Source organism: Physeter macrocephalus, chromosome 6, assembly GCF_002837175.3.
Source record: "Physeter macrocephalus isolate SW-GA chromosome 6, ASM283717v5, whole genome shotgun sequence".
In the NCBI taxonomy this organism is placed as follows: domain Eukaryota; kingdom Metazoa; phylum Chordata; class Mammalia; order Artiodactyla; family Physeteridae; genus Physeter; species Physeter macrocephalus.
The window spans coordinates 10,712,848-10,734,107 of record NC_041219.1 but is presented as its reverse complement, the minus strand read 5'-3'; the positions used below and the strand labels follow the sequence as shown (position 1 = coordinate 10,734,107).

The 21,260-nt window shown below is 35.3% G+C and overlaps 1 protein-coding gene across 1 annotated transcript in view; it reads left to right on the top strand.

Moving 5' to 3' along the window:
* Positions 1 to 21,260, top strand: part of CAPS2 (calcyphosine 2) — a 42,377-nt gene that overhangs the window by 15,773 nt on the left and 5,344 nt on the right. The window contains 9 exon segments of the mRNA XM_024122930.1: positions 1,962 to 2,081; positions 6,451 to 6,525; positions 7,367 to 7,462; positions 7,551 to 7,644; positions 10,986 to 11,104; positions 12,147 to 12,220; positions 13,800 to 13,954; positions 16,773 to 16,892; positions 18,851 to 18,947. Of these exon segments, the coding sequence (XP_023978698.1) occupies positions 1,962 to 2,081; positions 6,451 to 6,525; positions 7,367 to 7,462; positions 7,551 to 7,644; positions 10,986 to 11,104; positions 12,147 to 12,220; positions 13,800 to 13,954; positions 16,773 to 16,892; positions 18,851 to 18,947 (950 nt within the window).

Below are 21,260 nucleotides of genomic sequence, written 5' to 3'. Positions count from 1 at the left end.
TTCTCTTTTTAGTTTTTTAAGGAACCTCCATACTGTTCTCCATAGTGGCTGTATCAATTTACATTCCCACCAACAATGCAAGAGGGTTCCCTTTCTCCACACCCTCTCCAGCACTTGTTGTTTGTAGATTTTCTGATGATGCCCAGTCTAATTGGTGTGAGGTGATACCTCACTGTAGTTTTGATTTGCATTTCTCTAATAATTAGTGATGTTAAGCAGCTTTTCATGTGCTTCTTGGCCATCTGTATGTCTTCTTTGGAGAGATGTCTATTGAGGTCTTCTGCCCATTTTTTTGATTGGATTGTTTGTTTTTTTAATATTGAGCTGCATGAGTTGTTTATATATTTTGGAGATTAATCCTTTGTCAGTTGCTTCATTTGCAAATATTTTCTCCCCTTCTGAGGGTTGTGTTTTTGTCTTGTTTGTAGTTTACTTTGCTTTACAAAAGCTTTTAAGTTTTATTAGGTCCCATTTGTTTAATTTGATTTTATTTCCATTACTGTAGGAGGTGGATCAAAAAAGATCTTGCTGTGATTTATGTCAGAGAGTGTTCTTCCCATGTTTTCCTCTAAGAGTTTTATAGTGTCTGGTCTTACATTTAGGTCTCTAATCCATTTTGAGTTAATTTTTGTGTATGGTGTTAGGGAGTGTTCTAATTTCATTCTTTTACGTGTAGCTATCCAGTTTTCCCAGCACCACTTATTGAAGAGATTGTCTTTTCTCCATTGGCACACTGTCATCTTCTGTCTCCTGGATTATTTCAGACACTTTTTAACTGGACTCATTGTATCTGCATTTGCCCCTGTTGGTCTGTTCTCAACCCAGCAGCCAGAGTGAGTCCATTAAAAGGCAAGTCAGATCAAACCCTCCAGTAATTTCCCATCTCAATCAGAGTAAAATCTATAAGACCTATGTATTGGTTATATATCACCATAAAACCTAGTAGCTTAAAACAGCAGTCATGAATGATAGCTCATCTATCTTCAGGTCAGCTGTCCAGGCTAGGCTTGGCTGAGTAGCTCTTTTCACTTACTTTTGCCAGTTATATATGAGCAAAAGCAATGGGCTTAATTCTGAGCTTAAGCCTTAAGAAACCTCATGTGTTTCCATTTGCCTTTTTGTGCTTCTGCCATCTTTGTGAGAAGAACGCACCTTGGTCAACCCACTGGTCTCAAGAAGAAAACACTTTTATAAATGCAGCCACGCCACTTAGCCAAGATTATCCTAGATGAGCAGATCCCCAACCAACCTACCCTTGCATGAATTAGTTCAATTGAGATCAGCAGAGCCATCCAGCTGCCAAAGCAAATCAAATAGCTAAGCTTAAAGCCAAAGGGAAAGAAAGTACACTACACTTATAATGAGACCATGGCAAGGATGTGGATCAGGAGTGCTAAAAAATTGAGGTCAATAATACATTCTCCCCAAGCCCTGCATGATTTGCCTACCATCAGACCCTGGACCCCTTTTCCTACTTCTCTCCCTCTTGTTTACTCTGCTCCACCATCTGGCTTCCTCCCTGTTCTGAAACATATCTGGTTCACTTCTGTCTCAGGTGCTTTGCATTTATTTTCCCCTCTGCTTGAGATGCTTTTCCCACAGAAATCCATACTGCTGCTTACTTACTTTGCTTTCTGTCTTTATTCAGATGTCACCAGCACATTCATTGTCTTTTTGTTTAAAGAATAGTAAGAGGAAGACATGAAGCTCTGAGTTCCCTCAAAAATTTCAATTTATTTTTAGATAACGCTTATGGAAAAAGAGATAGACAAGACTATTCACTTTTTTATGGTCAGTGTTTTTTAATTATTAAATTTATTCATTTAATATCTGACAGATCATGTATTCTGCCAGTAGTATAAATTGGCATTTGTATATGAGCTTTTCCAACTGCTTATAAATATGTGGATGCTAGAGCAATTCATTATAACATTTGTCAGACTTCGTATTTTCCTGTAGAGGGCTGTAATCAGTGATCCAGAACAAAACTTAACCACTGAGAAGCAAGAAATTGCTCATATCCTTCCAGATTCAAAGCTGGTACCTCTTCGATTTAGGAAAAGAACACTACATGAAACAAAGTAAGAAGGTTTTACTTATATAAAATGAGGATGTAGTATGTTGTAAATGTATTTTTCAAATGTACTTTTGTATCTAATGGAAAAGTTTTTCTGCATGTTTTTGCTTTTTTGTATATAAAGGAAAGTGGAATTTTTGGAGTTCAGATTCCAGTTCAGCCATTTTAAGATAATGGGGTACACTTTGCCCTCCAGATCTTGTATTTAGAATTTAGGAATCATAGCCAGAACCTTAGGCGATAATATGTGTGAAAAGACACAATATAGTAACTGAGACACTTGTATGTGCACAATATATATTGACTGAATTTCAATGACATATTCAAAATTAGTATTTTTTTAAAATTAATACTTTCTGCCTTTTACTTTGTACTTTATAAAATCTTTGGTTTGGTATGGACATTTACAGTCTGCTAGTGCAGTCCACTGAAATTTCTCAGTGACTTCCCTGACCGTTGACATCTAGCCTCAGATTTAAGAGAATAGAAAACCCACCAGTTCCTGCAGCAGTTCTTTTATATTTTCAGACTGCCATAATTGTTAGTACTTTCTTATAACTTTTATCTTTTTATCTCATTCTTATTTTCTGAGAAGCCTTTGTTTCCATGTCTTTAAATATTTGAAGGTATCATGTATTAATTTCCTATTGCTGCTGTAACAGATTACCACACACGGTATTTTAAAACAACACAAATTTGTTCTCCTCCAGTTCTGGAGGTCAGAAGCCTAAAATCAAGGTGGTGACAGGGCTGCATTCCTTCTGGAGGCTTCAGGGAAGAATTCATCTTTTTGCCTTTTTCAGTTTTTAGGGGCTACCTTTATTCCTTGGCTTGTGTTGTATCACTCTGAGGCTCCTCTTCTGTAGTCACGTATCCCTCTGCTTTCCTCTTATAGAAACACTTGTGATTGCATTGAACCTACCTGGTTAATCTCCTCATTTCCAGATCTTTAACTTAATCACATTTGCAAAGTGCCTCTTACCATATCATGTAAATTAACTAATTACGTGTTCTGAGGATTAGGATATGAATATCTTTTGGAGGCCATCATTCAGCTACCATATACCTAAACATCTCTTTTTTAAAGTAAACTTTTATAGAAATAAAACACTGATTCACAAAGTATACACACTTTAAATGTACACCATAGGAATTTTCACAAACTGAACAACACTCATGTATCATTCCTAGACCAAGAAATAGGACATTACCCCAGAAACCCTCCACGTGCTGCCCCTCAGCCACTGCCCACTTCCTCTGCCATACCAGGTTAACCTCTCTACCTTGATATTGTAAATATAACTATCTGGTTATATACTTACACGAAATCGCAAAATTTGGACGCTGTGTCTGGCTTCTTTTGCTCAACATTATGTTTGTGAATTTTATCCATGTTATTTGTAGTTGTCCTTTATTCTCATTACTGTACAGTATTTTCTTGTATAAATATAGCACAGTTTATTTACTCACAGCTGTTGGCAGAAATTTGGCAATTTATGAATAGTGCTGCCGTGAACTTTTTTTGGTGAACATAGGTACCCATTTCTGCTTAGTACACACTTACAAGTGGAATCGCGGGCCCATTTAGTGTGCATATGTTCAGCTTTAAAAAATACTGCCAAATAGTTTTCCAAAGTGGTTGCTGCAATTAAAACTCCCACCAGTAGCAGTAGGAAGGTGCTAGTGGTGCCATATCTTTGCCAGTGCTGGGAATTGTCTATATTTTTCATTTTAGTTCTTCTCGTGGGTATATATTGGTGATTTTCACTTGCATTTCACTGGGGACTAATGATGTTGAGCACTTTTCATATGTATATTGGTCATCTGGATATCTTCTTATAGGAAATGTCCATCCAAGTCTATTGGGTTATCTTTTTCATATTGATTTGTGGAACTTATTTCTATATTCTAGTTATGCGTCCTTTTTAAGCTATATTTATTGGATGTATCTTTTCCTACCCTGTGGTCACTTTTTCAATCTCTTGACCACGTCTTTTGATGAACAAGAGTTGCTAAATTTATTATAGACCAGTTTCCCAATCTTTCCATTTATTGTTAGTGTCCTTTGTGTCTTCTTTACAAAATCTCTCCCGACCACCGACTCATCCATCTGCCTCGTAATGCCACTTAGGTCATATGCGAAGTTGTTATAAATGCATGGTTGGTTTCTAGGCTTTTCTTTTCAATCTCATCTACCTGTTATGCATTCCTGCACCAATATTATCCTGTCTTAATTAGTATTGTTATATATTAAATACCTAAAGCTTGTATATTGTCTTGGCATACTCGGCTCGTTCCTCTTCAATATAAATTTTAGATTTAGCTAGTCTAGTTCTATGCAAAGTCCTACGGGGGTATTGCTTACAATTATTGCAGTGATAGGCTTCACTCCCCTTATTCATTATTCCCAGAGGAGGAGGAGAGAATTCTGCTTCATAGAGTGGGAAGCAGGAATTGGCATGTGTAGTGCAGCCCTTCCTCTCCTCTGTTTCTTAGGAGCCAGCTGTCTGCAGAAGTGCACATTCTCACCTATGCACTAAGTTTTACAGGGTCCCTCCCCAGCTGGAATGAGTGGGTTAGTCTGTTTAATTCTAGTGTTAAGGACTTAGGTAATTGTTGCTACATTTCTAAGCCATGGTTTCCAAGTGCTTTATCAATAATAAAATTCATAGGTAAGTCTTCATCTGCCTGATTCTTATTTCTCTGTTGGTTAAGAACTTGGAGAAGTATTGGTGCTACTTATTGGATACATAAAAACCCCAACATGGAACTTTCCATTTTATAATATAAATGCCTATTTAATTCTTTTATGTTTTCAAAAAGACTCTAGACTCCTTGAAGCTATTATGTCAACCTATCACTGTTAAACTGAGTTCTGTTTACCTTTGAGAAGCAATATAATGTAATGGTTACGAGCAATTTTCTTTGGCTCTGCCATGTGCTAACTGTATAACTCTGTAAACTTTATTTTTAGAATGCGGATAATAGTACTTACTTCCTAGAGTTATTGCAAGCATTAAGTGAGCCAATACACATTAAAATGATTTTAACACAGACTAGTGTCTAAGAAGTTCTTAATAAATAGTAGCTATTGCTATTACTTTCATTTTCTCAGCATTTAGAATTGTTTCAGGCACATAGTGGGCATTCAATAAACACATTAATACTAACGGATTAAACTGAATTAAGATGACCAAGCTTTCATGGCTCCACTCTGTGTTCACAAACTCTCATTTGGTTTACAGATTCTTATTTGCTATATCCTGCTTACCTTTCATAGAGACCTGGATTTTATAGAGGTATAACTTTATATAGAGAGAGGTATAACTTTACTGTATAATGAGCTACAGACTTACTTACTGTTTACATTATTGCAATTTCATTATACCTACAGTTTTATGGGAATATCATAAAATTACTTAGGAAGGGAAGTAAAGAAACATCACTGAATCTTCAGATTTCTTAATATAAAGGAGATTATTGGTAGTAGGGTGTCAAAGTGTGTGTCATTGGGTTTTGCTTTATATTATGAAACAGAATTTTAGGACTGGCAGTTCTTGTGAGATAGTTCAATGCTATCTAAAGGCCATAAAGATTAAATAACTGATCTGAGTTTCACAGCTAGAACTATAGCCAGACTGGAACCTCATCCAGCACTCTTTTTCTCTACTCTATTTTGGCAAAGAATGTTTTCAGCTACGCATAACTGAAAACCTGACTGACAGTGGCTTAAACAAGTCATGATTTATTTTCCTTATACAACCAGCTGCTTGGAGGTAGGCAAGTTGGTTTCAGTTCAGTGGCTCAGTGAGGCGCAGCTCTGGGCTGGCTTCCCTGAGATCGTATTGGCCTCTCCGACATGGTTGCCTGATGGCTACAATGGCTCCTAGCATCATATACCTGCCATGTTCACAGGCAGAAACTCTTCCTGTGCCACTCTCTTATCAGGACAAAAGAAAGTCTTTCCTGGAAGTTTACTGGAAGAACTGGGTCCCTTAGTCACTTCTGATTGCAAGAGGCTAAGAAAGCAAATTCTGTGGTGGGACAGAGGCAAAGAAGAGGGTTAGAAATGGCTATCGGGTAGTCCTGCAACTGTGCCAGGCACAAATGTGCTATCTCTGCTCCGTACTGACTTCGTAGCACTTTGATATAAGTTCTAACGTTAAAGTCATTCATGTATTATATACCATAGCTCTGGGTTATTTCTTCTCTGTCTGCCACAACTAGCAATCTGGAATAAAAAGAGGTTTATACCTCATCTTTATCCAGTATGTGCATTTTCAAAATATTAATTTTTTGGGTAATTTTATCATTTACATCAAATTTAAATTTGTAATTTAAATATAATTATTAACAATTGTATTTCTTAACAGGATAAGAACTCAGTCTACATTAACTGAAAGTATGCTTTCTCATAAAGTACAATTTGATGGTAGGATCATATCAAGGTAATTGTCATTTTACTAAACTTTTTAATCCTATGATTATAAAAAGGTATTTTCTTTTCAAATAGAAATAGCAATAATAATATTAGTTAAATTTGGCCCATTTAAGTGAAAAATGTGAATTTAGCACAAACGTTTTTAGGTAATATATATTTAATCTGTTACAAAAATTATGGGAAGTATGTCTAAAAGAAAAATATTTTAATTAGAAGTTATTTAAAATGTGATTTTAAAATGTCTTTCAAAAAGAAATTTACAAGTGAATCTTTATTACTACTAGAAGATTCTAAACTATTTAACCCTTATGTAAGCTGCTTTATTTAATTTCATTTTAATGGCTTAAGTTAACACTAAACTATTGGTAGATGTAAAGTGACAAGGAAGATGATTCTTAAATCTGTTATCCAGTCTTATAAACTTTCAGTAATACAGAATGCTACTTGATGTTCTACATGAATATGAAAGGTAGGGTGGTTTTTAAACAATTATATTTGTTCAGTGATTTTAAACTTGCTGTGAGAAAAGGTATATCTATCTTTGAGTGGCTTCTTGCAAGCTCAACATTTTTTTTAAGGTCTTTCACTGTATCTTAAGTCTGCCAAAATAGTAATCTATATTGTAATATATCCATATTTGTATCAGTGTAAGATAAAGCTTTTTTCTCCATCCAAATCTGACTTAAGTTGACACTTCAGCAAGCTCTGTCATGGTTTCCCATAACTCTTGCCCATTGCCACACATTTGAGAGAGTCCTGTTATCCCTCCTTGATGTACACTATCCATTTATTATTAAATATGAAAAGTATCCTACTTGAAAATCTTTGATATTATTCTGTTTTTCTAGAAATGACCGTGATGCTTGCAGAGAGCTGGTTGGGTTCTTTTTTACTCATGACTAGTCCCTTACAATTTATGAGTATCGGCAATTTGGGAAAAATAGGTATGCCATAAAACACTGTTGCAACTCTCAAGATGATTACTTCCCAGAGAAGCTGAATAACTTTACACTTTTGTCATTTAACTTCTAGAACAAATGTGCTTCCTTTTATTCAGAAAAACATTTATTGTCATCAGCATGGACGAAGAAAAGGAAAACAATACCAACTTGGTGATTTTTATATTGTAAGTTGAGTGTGTGTGCGCACGCGCATATGTTTTACTCACTGGTGTTGGATTTTGAGGGATCCTGTGGGGCTAGTGGAGCAGAGTTTCTAGTTTCCAGTTTATTTTTTTCCCTCCTTCCTGAGCAGGGACATTTGTGTTGGCTAATGGTTGATATTTTCCCAGGAGGTTCTGTCTCTCAGCTCCAGATCCCAATGGTCTGAATCTAAGCATAGCATTTATTCCCTGTAACACTCCCTCCACCACCGCCAATTCCACAATATAGGCCCAGGAGAGCTTGTCTCTTGGTAATTTTTTTTTTTTTTTTTTTTTTTTTTTTTTTTTTTTTGTGGTACATTGGCCTCTCACTGTTGTGGCCTCTCCCGTTGCGGAGCACAGGCTCCGGACGCGCAGGCTCAGCGGCCACGGCTCACGGGCCCAGCCGCTCCGCGGCATGTGGGATCTTCCCGGACCGGGGCACGAACCCGTGTCCCCTGCATTGGCAGGCGGACTCTCAACCACTGCGCCACCAGGGAAGCCCTTTTTTGGTACTTTTAAAGGCCCTGCCAGGCTATACCGCTGGGTAAGTGGCCACTTCAATAGTACCAGGAGTAATTCTCCACCTAATGCAGGCTTATCTTCTGAGGACGCACATTTTTCTCCACATGGGGTACTTGGCTTCTGGAGCTGTCATATATTTCCTAGTTAGCTTATCTTCCTTGTGATTTCCCTGCCTTGCACACCTCCTGGCATACGGCGTATAACAAGGATTCCCTAGCATGAGGCCATCATAGGTAATGTTAGAATTTGTATAGTGCTCTTAAATTTTAAATTGTTATATTCATGTCATCTCATGATTAAAATGTAGCACTATCCACAGTGATCATGTAACATAAATATACTCATAGGCTAAATCACTGGAAATGGAACTGTGAATAACTTAAAAACATTTCCTGTTTTTTTTTCATTCCCTGCTTTTGTGGGAATTACAGTCTAATGGGAAACAGGCAGAAGGGCCAGATAGGAGGGGCAATGACCCAGTTTTGTCGAGTCAAAGGAGGCTTCTTGGAGAAAGTGCCATCTAACCTTGACCTAGGTAGGCTGGGATATGTAGATGGAAGAGGGTAGGGAAAGGCTTCCAGGTGGAGGAGACAGCTGGTGCAAAGAACAAAAGCATGAAAGACATGACTTTTTTTGAGAACTGAAAGTAGTTCAGTGTTGTTGAACTCTGCTTCAAGGTGGGGGTGGGCAAGAGACAAATCAGAGCTTATTCAGAGTGGCCTTTTGTTAAAGACTTGTCGAAAATGTCTTGGGGAGTCACTGAAAGGGGAGAGGTGGATGAAATGAAGGGAGGTGGCATCATCAGGTTTGTGATTTAGAAAGACTTCTCTGGTTGCAGTGTGGGGAATGGGCTGAAGACTAGTACGAAGGACCAGATTGGATTGAACTACCTTAATCTAGGAAGGCAGTTGAGACAACCTGAATTAGGCGAGTGACTGTGGCTATGAAGCTAATTAGAAAAATTAAAATAAAAAATCTTCAGGCAGTAGAATCATAAGATGTAGTGACCAGCTGGGTGAGGAGTCGGGGGTGAGGAAAACCTTTACATCTCAAACTTGGATTTAATACATTATGCATACACTCTATATCTGTATCTATTATCTATATCTATATCTGTGTATATGTCTCTTAAGCCAGCCTCTAGAGATTGAGAAAATTAGCTCCAACTCACATTTCACAACCTGTAGGAATAACGTTTAATGCCTATCCCAGAGATGAAAGTTACCTCTAGCCCTGAGCTGCTGTCTCTAATAATTTATTTGTTCTCACTATCCCTGTTCCATATTACTTGATCCAGATGTGGAGCTTTGCTCCCTCTTATGATTTCCAAGAAAAAGAGAGAGAGAAAGAGAGAGGGAGAGAGAGAGAGAAGAGGGAAGGAAGGAAAGAAAGAAGGGAGGGAGGGAGGGAGGAAGGGAGGAACGGAGCAGAAGAGAGACAGAGGGAAAGAGAAAAAGAGAGAGAGAAAGAGCCACACACAAACTATATATATGATACCTTGGGTGTGTGGCAGACATTTTGAAGGGGTTATGGAGGGAGGTTTATATTGCAGCAGTGTACGGAATTTACAATTTGTTATTAGACATTCTTATTCTTAAAAATATGTCCTTTGAATATCTCCCATGGTAAAGGCCCTCCTCTCAATTTTCTGACTCCTTCCACCTCTTGCTCTTCCCCACAATCTCCTATTTCTTTGTGCAGAAATAGTCAACCTTATCTTTCTTTTTGGGGGCCGTTGGGTCTCTTTTGCTTTCCAGGTGTTGCTCTGGAACTTATCTTTTCATTTCTATATGCCCCATCAAGGTCTTTTTTCTAAATACTCCCTAAAATAAATTGTAATGCCAGCTGTTAAGATAATACTTATAGAAACATGCACTTGTGTCCATAGACACACACACATCAAAGTGCACCCACATATGTTCACTCACATACATACATATATTGCTTTGGATGCACTGACACAGACCTCATAGACGTACCGTTACGCACACATGTATGTATACACACATATGCTTATATGCATAACCCTGCTACACATATCATGTAGTCTCTTTAATTGCTTAAATAATAATTTCAAGAAAATTTATATACATTTCAAAGAGTGAAGAAAGTACTTATAGCTATACGTTTTCTAAAGTAAGTGCTCCAGGAAAAAGGAGAGGAGAGAAATCTCTTCCCTTGTTTTCAAAAGAGATAATTAAGCCTCTTATTTTAAATTTGTGTTTGTCCATATTTGACCATATTTATTTGAGAAACTCAGAAATTAAAATAATAACAATTTTCTAAGTGTGGATTAAGGATTTTTGAGGGGAATTTTTTCACCAAAGCCTTGATGCTCTAAATAGCTTAAACTTAGTTTTACATTTATGTAGTGTTTGTCATCAAAAGACCAGGTGAAAGAGGGTGATGAATCTGTCATAGTTCATCAGTTTGGAGCACATCTTTCTGTGGATCAATAGCTCTATTTCTGTATTTTGGGGTGTCATAATTTCCACTGAAATAACTTGTCCTTTCTTCCTCTGATTCTAAAAAACAATTGGAGTTCTTATTTTTTTCACATGAATTGTTAAATCTAAGATTGTTCTATTTGGGAGATTGGGAAATTAGTTCTCCTATTTTCCTATATTATTAGCTGAAGCCTGTGTGGTTTCTAAATATCCTCTCAATATACCTTTTTATTAGTATAAATGTATATACCACATCAGATATAATCAAACTTGAATATTTAAAATTGGTATTAGTTGTATTTTACTTCTTATATATTTTATACTTTAAATAATTCAATTTGTTCATTTCTTTAGGGAGCAAACTTGACATTTTTGAGCTCTGATCATCCCAGACTTCCAGAAAGCATAAAAGAAAACACATTGCTTATACTTCGAATCACAAATATTGATCAGAGAGCTTTGGATTCTCTCAAGTAAGTCAAACATGCATTTGTCATTTTGGAGGTAAGTGAAAACATTTTTATTATATTAAAATGAGATTCTATATCAAAGCATTTTGATTTTAGTTAAGATTTATATTTAAAAAAATAAAGCATAGCTATACATATCCATTTTATGTGCTATATCTTGTACTGAAATACATTCCATGTGTGGGAACAGTTATAATCAAGTAGAAATTTAAAATGTCCCATTTTAAGTTAGTTAAAGTACTTTATTAATTTGCCTGTGCTATAACACTTTTATTTTACCGAATGCTACCAAAGTAATACATTTTAAAAGACGGGATACAATACAATATAATAACAACTTTTTCCACATTTTTAGTGTGATGCTTTTTTTAAGCACTAAAAAAAGTCTTGGGTCCCACATGCTTGTGGTATTCATTGATTGATAATACATAAAATGAAAAAACAATGCTATGAATTAAAAACTTTTAAATGAATTTTGAGTTTGTTTTTTTTTTCTTATCACAGAAAACATATATGCCATTCTTGTGGAGTGTTTTTTGGTGCTAAATATAATCAAGATAACAATAATTGGTGTACTCTCTGTACATTAGAGGCCATTTGCCATAAATTGGCTATAAGGAAGTCTGTGCTTCTTTGTCTTTTACTGTATTGCTCAAAATGATTGCATTTTTTTCTTTTTAAAATAACATTTTTACATTTTATACATTTAAAGGTAAAATTGCTTTTAAATTTAATAGTTTTAATTAAGTATTTTAAAAGAACATTGAAATAGCTACAAAACTGAATATAATGTTTAAAGGTAGTTCTTGGAAGGTTTAAGGATTTTAGTTTTTGATTTAGCATATTTAATTCTCCCAAGGATTAAAGAGGGGAGCAAAGGTGGGACTTGATTAATCTCTACGTACTCTTCCAACTTTCTGTAGCTTATTAAGAGTGAGAATTTATTTGAGAATTTCTTTGAGTCTAGAGCAGGGAAAGCTTAGAGTTTCCATACTCAAGATAGCAAAACAATACATTTTTATCACTGCAAACATGTAAATTGCAGAACTGATTCTGTGGAACATGATGATGCAATCAATGAAGAAGCCAATGACAGACTGGTTTTCAAGGCCATTCAAGGTGTGTATCATTACTACACTCTCAAGTGGTTTTAATTTTCAACCATTTTCTTTGTAAGTAGTAAAGCAGTATTTTCCAGATATTTCTTAGTTTTTTGGCACTTGATTTATATTTCCTATTTGCTTTCCTATCTTTTTATAAATTTATGCACACATATTCATATTTAAAAATATTTTTAGTATTTCTCCTACTTGAATGATCCTAACTGAATAACTAGTATTTTATGATTTATGAATTTAAAAATTTTAGAAAGTACTAGATAGTATGGGTTTTATTCATGAAATGAATATAAGTGATTTTTGCAATATAATACTTGTCTTATGCATTAGATGATATCCTAAAGAGATTTGTGGTGGCCTAGTGTGAAAATAAAAATACTAGACTGGGAGCCAGATTTATGTTTGGACCCTTTCATTCAGTAGACATATGACTGTGTATACTCTTGCACCTCTTTCTTTATATCTAAAATAGGGATAATAACCTCTTTTATTAACTTTCAGAGTTGTTGTAGGTGATAAGTGAAATATATGTAGGTTTTGTACTCTAAAACATTTTATAGATTTGCTTCTAGAGTCCACTCTTGTAATCAGTACAGTATACTAGGCTCAAAGAGACAAGTCCTTTGTTGAATCTCATAGTCAAGAAGGGAGGAAGGCATTAAACAAGTAATCACAGAAGTCAACATATAATTTATAAATTTTGATAAATCCTGATTTATCATATAAAGATGATATGGGAGTAAGAAGGCTAAAAACAGATTTAAAAGTTGTCTGGGATTGGTATTTGAACTCTCAGATATTCTTGATGCCATTGTTACTAAATCGTTTTCTCTGTTCCATCATGATCAATATGGTATTTGTCACTATTGTATCTAGTGACATTTGTTTTTACTTCTAATGTATTATATTTAATAACTGCTCTGGTAAAGTTACCTATATTTTCTTAAGATAGCACAAACTGCATCAAATGAAATCTGTCCCACAAAGAGAATGAGCCTAAGAATATAACTTCTTATAAATTCCTAGAAGAAAGGGTTACTTTAAATGTATAAGTATAGGATAGCATTCCAAAGCCTTGATGCTATTTAATATATAACCTACAGTTTGAAGATTTCAAACTATTTTAGAAATTTTGAACTGATGAATTGATGTCAGGCAGATCACTCAAATATTTGTAATTCAGTTGGTAATTACAAAGAAAGAGGAAAGAGATTAAAGATATGGGCTTGATAGATGAAGAGGAAACCTGGAAAATTTAAAAAAACTAAGATTTTATATTTAGATTATTTTCATGCTGATAAAGTGAACCATTATTTTCCTATATATAAAATATAACACTTTCACCACACAGTGGTGCTATTGTTCTGGTATATTTTACATGTGATTTTGTATATAACCCCCTTTACTAAGAGCATTCTATTTTTCAAAACCTTTTGTCAGTCATATGTATGATCTGGTTGCATAGTCACATCCCTTATGTCAGTTATATCAACTTTAATTTTCTTACCGGAAAGACAATTGCAACTTGATACATTTGTGCATAGGAATAATTAGTTTCCATCTCTCTTCTTCTTAAACAGATGTGCTAAAAAAACAGCTATGTAAAAGAGGTGTTCGTATTTTGACTGGATTGAGAAAATACCTTCAACAATTGGACAAGGAAGGAAATGGACTTTTAGATAAGGCAGATTTTAAGCAAGCTTTAAAAGTATTTCACTTAGAAGTGTCCGAAAATGTATGTACCACAGATAATTCTCTGCAGTGAATGACATAATATTCTTCAGTGGTCTTATTCACTTTTCTACTGAAATTTTAGTAGTTCATTTGTCTCCTCTTTATGCCTCGTTATCAGTGTTAAGCCATCAGGCAAGTCCTGCTGATTTTTTAAATGTCAACATTCATCCCTCCCTCATATACTTATTAAGAGCCTAATAAGTGGGCATTGTTCTAAACTCTGAGAAGACATACTCTGTACTCTTAAGGTCTTCATAAGTAAAGGAAAGAAAAATATAAATGATTACAAAACAACATGATAAGTGTTAAATAGAGAATGCTTTCAGAACATGTGAGATAAATTGCAAGCCAGGTTAAGGAGAAGGAAGTTCATAGGATTCCTGGAGGTGGGTATATGTCAGAGCTGAGTTTTGAAGGATGAGGAGGAATGAAGCAGACAAGAGGGGAGGAGGAGCGTGGATCAGACAATGGCTACTTCAGGACAGGGAGAAGCACATGTGAAGGCTTCCAGGGGAGAGGGAGTGCGGCAGGTTCCAGGAATTGCCCCAGAGTCTTCACCCCTACCTTTCCCTCTGCTGTGAGTAATCTTCCACCACACCTGTGCATGGCTGAATTTTCTCATCATACAGGTTTTCTCTACTAAGAATACTACACTGACACCTCCATCTAAAGGAGCATCCCTTCTGATCCCTGATCCTCTCCATACCATTTATCCATTTTGTTTTCTTTATACCACTTTGTATATATTCTCTGGCTCTGCCTGCAGTAAAATGGAAGTCCCATCAGGGCAGAGACCAAGGTGCTTCTTGTTTCCTGCTCTATTTCTAATACCTCGAATAGAACCTGACATTTGGCAGGTGCTGAATAAATAGACGATGCATGAGTTGAAATAGACAGATAGGTGGAAGGAAGGAAAAGAGAAGAATGGAGAGAAATAAGCCTAGCAGTGTCCATTACATTAAAGCTTTGCATGCTGTGCTCAGAAGTTTGGATTTTATCCTAAGTGTATATGAATTTGAAACATGTCTACCTCAAGGGTTTTAGATAAGGCATTCTCTTGCATTGTTCTCTTTTGCTTCAAATCGTCTTGTCACAAGATATAGTACATTTTGTGGGAGGAACACTGGAAATTGAATTTATGAGATAAAGGTTCAAGTTCTAGCCTTAACATTTGAAATGCGTGATCTTGAATAGGCCTTTTCACTTTTCTGACAGACAGACTCTGCTGGAGCAATCCAAAGATAAAACTTATAGTCAGAGTTGCTTTGAAACTCAAATGAGAAAATTACATGCTTTATCAATTGTAAACTTCTGTGCCAGTATGGTATTGCTTATCATTGCTGTGCCATACCTGTCTTGTGTTTTTTACAATGTTTAACCTTGTGGCCCACCTAGTGACACACACTAGGGATTATCTAACTTCATCTCTTCCTTGCATTAATAATAATAGTAATAAAACAGTAATAGAAAATTAGAAAGATGTGGTGTCTTATACCCTGTTTTTTCTTTTCCTCTATAATATCACTGGAGACTGCCCATGCAATGAGAAGCAAAAACAAGAACATAAGAATCACCAACCTTGGTCTAATTCTGGCACTAGTTTTGGGGAAGGCAAAGTCATTCTTACTAATTTGAAATTTTAAAAAATTGGTATGCCCCCTAAATAGCCTAATTTATATAGAGATACTATCAATAAATATACCTTAGTTTTTTTTCAACTGAATTATCATTTTCCATCCTGCACCATATTTTAGAAAGAGTTATATAAATTTGTTGCTACTTTTGGTAAATTATTCAATTCTTGAAAACTGTTTCTTTTAAGCTTCTAGCATTATCTTTTAATTCTAGTATCCCTTGAGTTGGGTGAGCAAATTCATCTTCTATCCATATTACGTATGATTTTAAAGATTAAGCTTATTTTCACACTTAAAAGCTCATTTTATAGACTTTAAAGTCTTTTTATGTACAGGGCATTATAAGAGACCAAAAAAAATGTATGGGTTGTTGAGAACTGAAGGGGAGCAGGGCATCTTAAGTTTCCTTATTAAAATTTTAATTGAAAAAATTAGGAGGAAATGGAAGAGCATATTTTGGGGGTAACCATTATTTGTCAGTCACCTTGCTAGATGTTTCATTTATATTCACATTTAAAGCTAACAACTTGACTGAAATATTGAAAATCTATTTATCTGAGTTTAAGAAAATCTCATGCTGTATTTTTTTTGGTTGTTGTTAGGAACTTTATGAATAGAATATTCTATTAAATAGTGCATTTGCCAAAGCAGTAAGTGGCAATGGTAAAATGAATAAATTGGCATAAGGGATCTACTCAAAACAGCACCTTTCAGTGTAAATCATGGAATAATTGTTAGAGCCATTCAAATCTCTTATACTTTCAAGTATGAAGACCAGCAGAAGTACAGTCAGTATCCTAATGCCTTTTGGAGGCATTCCAGTAAGTGAAGTAACTTCTTAATTGTCACTGATATAATACATTAACGATAATGAAATGGTCAAATTCAAGGGAATGGTAAGCATTTTTTATTGAAAAAAATTAAATTTAAAAAGATACATTTGTGATTTATTGCCATTCTTAAATGTTTCTTAACTTTATGGAACTGTCCCCTACAGAGTTCCTCTAAATAAGCTTTTTTAGTGCCTTTGATTGGATTTATACATAACTTTTTGGAATTTTCTTATTAAGTCCACCACCTTGTCTAGGGCTACAACAGATGTAACAAAATGCTATTATGATGATTATTGTTGTGGCCATATATAACTTAAAGGTGTAACAGTGGTCTCTGTGTGATTACTTCTAGGATTTTGAGTCTTTGTGGCTAGTTCTAAATGGTTATGGCAATGTCAAGGGTGATCACGAAGAATTCAAGTGTGACGTTATAGGTGAAATGAATGAATACAGGAAATCATCTGTTCAAAAGGTAACTTGATGTAATCATTCAAATAGTTACTTTTAATAGATTTTTAGGTTCATTCTTTTAAATCTTTAATGAATTACCATTGAAAATGTTTTAAATTTCCCTGTAATGTATTTTGGGTTTAGTAAAACACAAACACACACATACACATACAAATCTACCCAGTATAAAGCAACATAACTTATGCCTATGTTTTAGGAAAATATTATAAAAGGAAAATAAAATCTGAAATTAAATTTCAGTTCACAAATTACTAATTCCATAAATTACTGGCTCCATATAGCTATATGTCTATATCTATTATTAAATATTTCCAAGCCTCAGTTTCTTATCTCACACAACTAGTCTAAGGTATTACATGTAAAATTATGAGCATTATAGCTGTCCCAGTGTCAAGGCTCAATGCACATTATCTAAGGATGATGACTAAAACATGTTTCTCTACTTTTTAAATATGCATGCTAAATGTTAAAATGAAGATAAAAATGATTGTGTTAAATTGTAATTAAAAACAGGAGCTCTGACTTATGTAGGAGAGAAGATATTACTTCGGTTCTGGTAGCCATTTTTAGAGCATGCTTTAGAGCAATGTAGTTTTCTTTTTCTTTTGTATATGTACCTAATATAAAGTGTATATTTATCTAATACTGAAACAAAGCTATTGTGAATAGGGTAGTAGGAACAATTACATCGGGTACAAATCTCCAATAGAAAATATCAAAATCTTTATCTTTACTGGCCAAAAGACAAAATAAAAACCTTATGTTAAACAAATTCACCACATAATATTTATCAATTTGCATATATTTTTACCTTACATGTCCTAGCGATAGGTGTGAGTATCAGGAGTAGAAACTGGAGGGTTGTCTCTTTCATAAGTCTTGGTCCTGGGAAGAGAGGACAAAAGTAGACTTAGTTTGCTAGGGCTACCATAACAAATACCATAGACTGGGTGACTTGCACGACAGAAATTTGTTGTCTCACAATTCTGGAGGCTAGAAGTCCAAGATCGAGGTGTCATTAGGTTTGGTTTCTCCTGAGGCTGCTTTCCTTGGCTTGTAATTAACTGGCTGTCTTCTCCCTGTGTTCTCATGGTCATCCCTCAGTCTGTGTTGTCTGTGTCCTAATCTCCTCTTCTTATGAGGATACCAGTCATATTGGATTAGGGCCCACCCTAATGATTTCATTTGAACTTAATCACCTCTTTAAAGGCTCTATCTTCTTCAGCAGTCACACGCTGAGGTACTGGGGGTTAGGGCTTCAACATATGAATTCTGGGGAGGATGCAATTCAGCCCATAACAGGTACCACATACCTGTGACATTATTGTGAATAAACAAACTTGATTCTAGTTTTGACTCATCTGCAAATGTAGGATGTTGCTTTTGGTCAGTTGTATGTTTCTATGGACCCATTCCTCTTCTCAATAAAATATATTTTATGATCCTCAGAATTGCATTGAATTAGAGGAGTGATAAAACAACTAGCATTTCGAAAGGTAGTGTTAAATTTCAGGAAATAGAGTAACAAAACCCATTTAAGAATTATTTAACTTTCTTATTGATTTTAGTAATGGAATATTTGCAGGTTTACTTTTTGACTCAAAATAGTTCTGGTCATTTGTCTTGGCCATTTATCAATTTCATGTGATTCGTAGAGCTGAAAGTTACCTGAGAGGTCTTTTACCCAACTCCTCAGTGTGCAGAAGAGGAAAGCCAGGGTAACAGAGGTTAAGTTACTTTCTCAAGGTCAGGGTGCTAAAAAGTGGTAGTGCACCTTAAGTGCAGGTTACCTAATATCTTGCTCCAATATCTTTCTCCCTGTTTTCATGATGCTTCCTTCATATGCCAGTTTAGTACTTTAAACTGTCTTGTTCAGAGGTCAAAAATAACCTACTGCAGAATAGAAAATTACGTTCTAATGATTTCATAGAAAAAAAGAACACTTCTCTCTTTATTTAGGCCTTTATGAAACTGGACTTTAACAAAACAGGCAGTGCGTCTGTTATAGACATAAGTAAATGGTATTGTGCGAAGAATCATCCTCAAGTAATTTCAGGCAATTATTACAGGTCAAAATGCATTAGATTTCTAAAATGTGAGTTAATCAAAGTACTATCTTTAAATTATATTAATTTATAGCATGGACTTGAGGCCATTAAGTGAGGAAATAAATAATTATTTTTTAAACCAGAAATCTGAGAGCTTCTTTTATTTTTAACATCTTTATTAGAGTATAATTGCTTTACAATGGTGTGTCAGTTTCTGCTTTATAACAAAGTGAATCAGTTATACACATACATGTGTCCCCATATCTCCTCCCTCTTACGTCTCCCTCCCACCCTCCCTATCCCACCCCTCTAGGTGGTCACAAAGCACCGAGCTGATCTCCCTGTGCTATGCGGCTGCTTCCCACTAGCTAGCCATTTTACGTTTGGTAGTGTATATATGTCCATGCCACTCTCTCACTTTGTCCCAGCTTACCCTTCCCCCTCCCCGTACCCTCAAGTCCATTCTCTAGTAGGTCTGCATCTTTATTCCCGTCTTGCCCGTAGGTTCTTCTGACCATTTTCTTTTCTTTGTTTTTTAGATTCCATATATATGTGTTAGCATATGGTATTTGTTTTTCTCTTTCTGACTTAACTCACTCTGTATGACAGTCTCTAGGTCCATCTAACTCACTACAAATAACTCAGTTTCGTTCCTTTTTGTGGCTGAGTAATATTCCATTGTATATATGTGTCACACCTTCTTTATCCATTCATCTGAAGATGGACACTTAGGTTGCTTCCATGTCCTGACTATTGTAAATAGAGCTGCAATGAACATTTTGGTACATGACTCTTTTTGAATTATGGTTTTCTCAGGGTATATTCCCAGTAGTGGGATTGCTGGGACGTATGGTAGTTCTATTTGTAGTTTTTTAAGGAACCTCCATACTGTTCTCCATAGTGGCTGTATCAATTTACATTCCCACCAACAGTGCAAGAGGGTTCCCTTTTCTCCACACCCTCTCCAGCATTTACTGTTTGTAGATTTTTGGATGATGGCCATTCTGACCAGTGGGAGATGATATCTCATTGTAGTATTGATTTGCATTTCTCTAATGATTAATGATGTTGAGCATTCTTTCATGTGTTTGTTGGCAATCTGTATATCTTCTTTGGAGATATGTCCATTTAGGTCTTCTGCCCATTTTTGGATTGGGTTGTTTTTTTGATTGCTGTGGCTAGAACTTCCAAAACTATTTTGAATAAGAGTGGTGAGAGTGGGCAACCTTGTCTTGTTTCCTGATCGTAGTGGAAATGGCTTCAGTTTTTCACCATTGAGGACGATGTTGGCTGTGGGTTTGTCGGCCTTTATTATGTTGAGGAAAGTTCCCTTTATGCCTACTTTCTGCAGGGTTTTTATCATAAATGGGTGTTGAATTTTGTCGAAAGCTTTCTCTGCATCTATTGAGATGATAATACGGTTTTTCTCCTTCAGTTTGTTAATATGGTGTATCACGTTGATTGATTTGCTTATACTGAAGAATCCTTGCATTCCTGGGATAAACCCCACTTGATCATAATATATGATCCTTTTAATGTGCTGTTGGATTCTGTTTGCTATTGTATTTCTGCAGTGTCAGTTGTTACTTCTCCTTTTTCATTTCTAATTCTATTGATTTGAGTCTTCTCCCTTTTTTTCTTGATAAGTCTGGCTAATGGTTTATCAATTTTATTTATCTTCTCAGACAACCAGCTTTTAGTTTTATTGATCTTTGCTATCGTTTCCTTCATTTCTTTTTCATTTCTTTCTGATCTGATCTTTATGATTTCTTTCCTTCTGCTAACTTTGGGGTTTTTTGTTCTTCTTCCTCTAATTGCTTTAGGTGTAAGGTGAGGTTGTTTATTTGAGATGTTTCTTGTTTCTTAAGGTAGGCTTGTATAGTTATAAACCGTCCTCTTAGAACTGCTTTTGCTGCATCCCATAAGTTTTCGGTTATTGTGTTTTCATTGTCATTTGTTTGTAGGTATTTTTTGATTTACTCTTTGATTTCTTCAGTGATCTATTGGTTCTAAAATAGTGTGTTGTTTAGCCTCCATGTGTTTGTATTTCTTACAGATTTTTTGCTGTAATTGATATCTAGTCTCATGGCACTGTGGTCAGAAAAGATACTTGATACGATTTCAATTTTCTTCAATTTACCAATGCTTGATTTGTGACCCAAGATATGATCTATCCTGGAGAATGATCCATGAGCACTTGAGAAGAATGTGTATTCTGTTGTTTTTGTATGGAATGTCCTATAAATATCAATTAAGTCCATCTTGTTTAATGTGTCATTTAAAGCTTGTGTTTCCTTATTTATTTTCATCTTGGATGATCT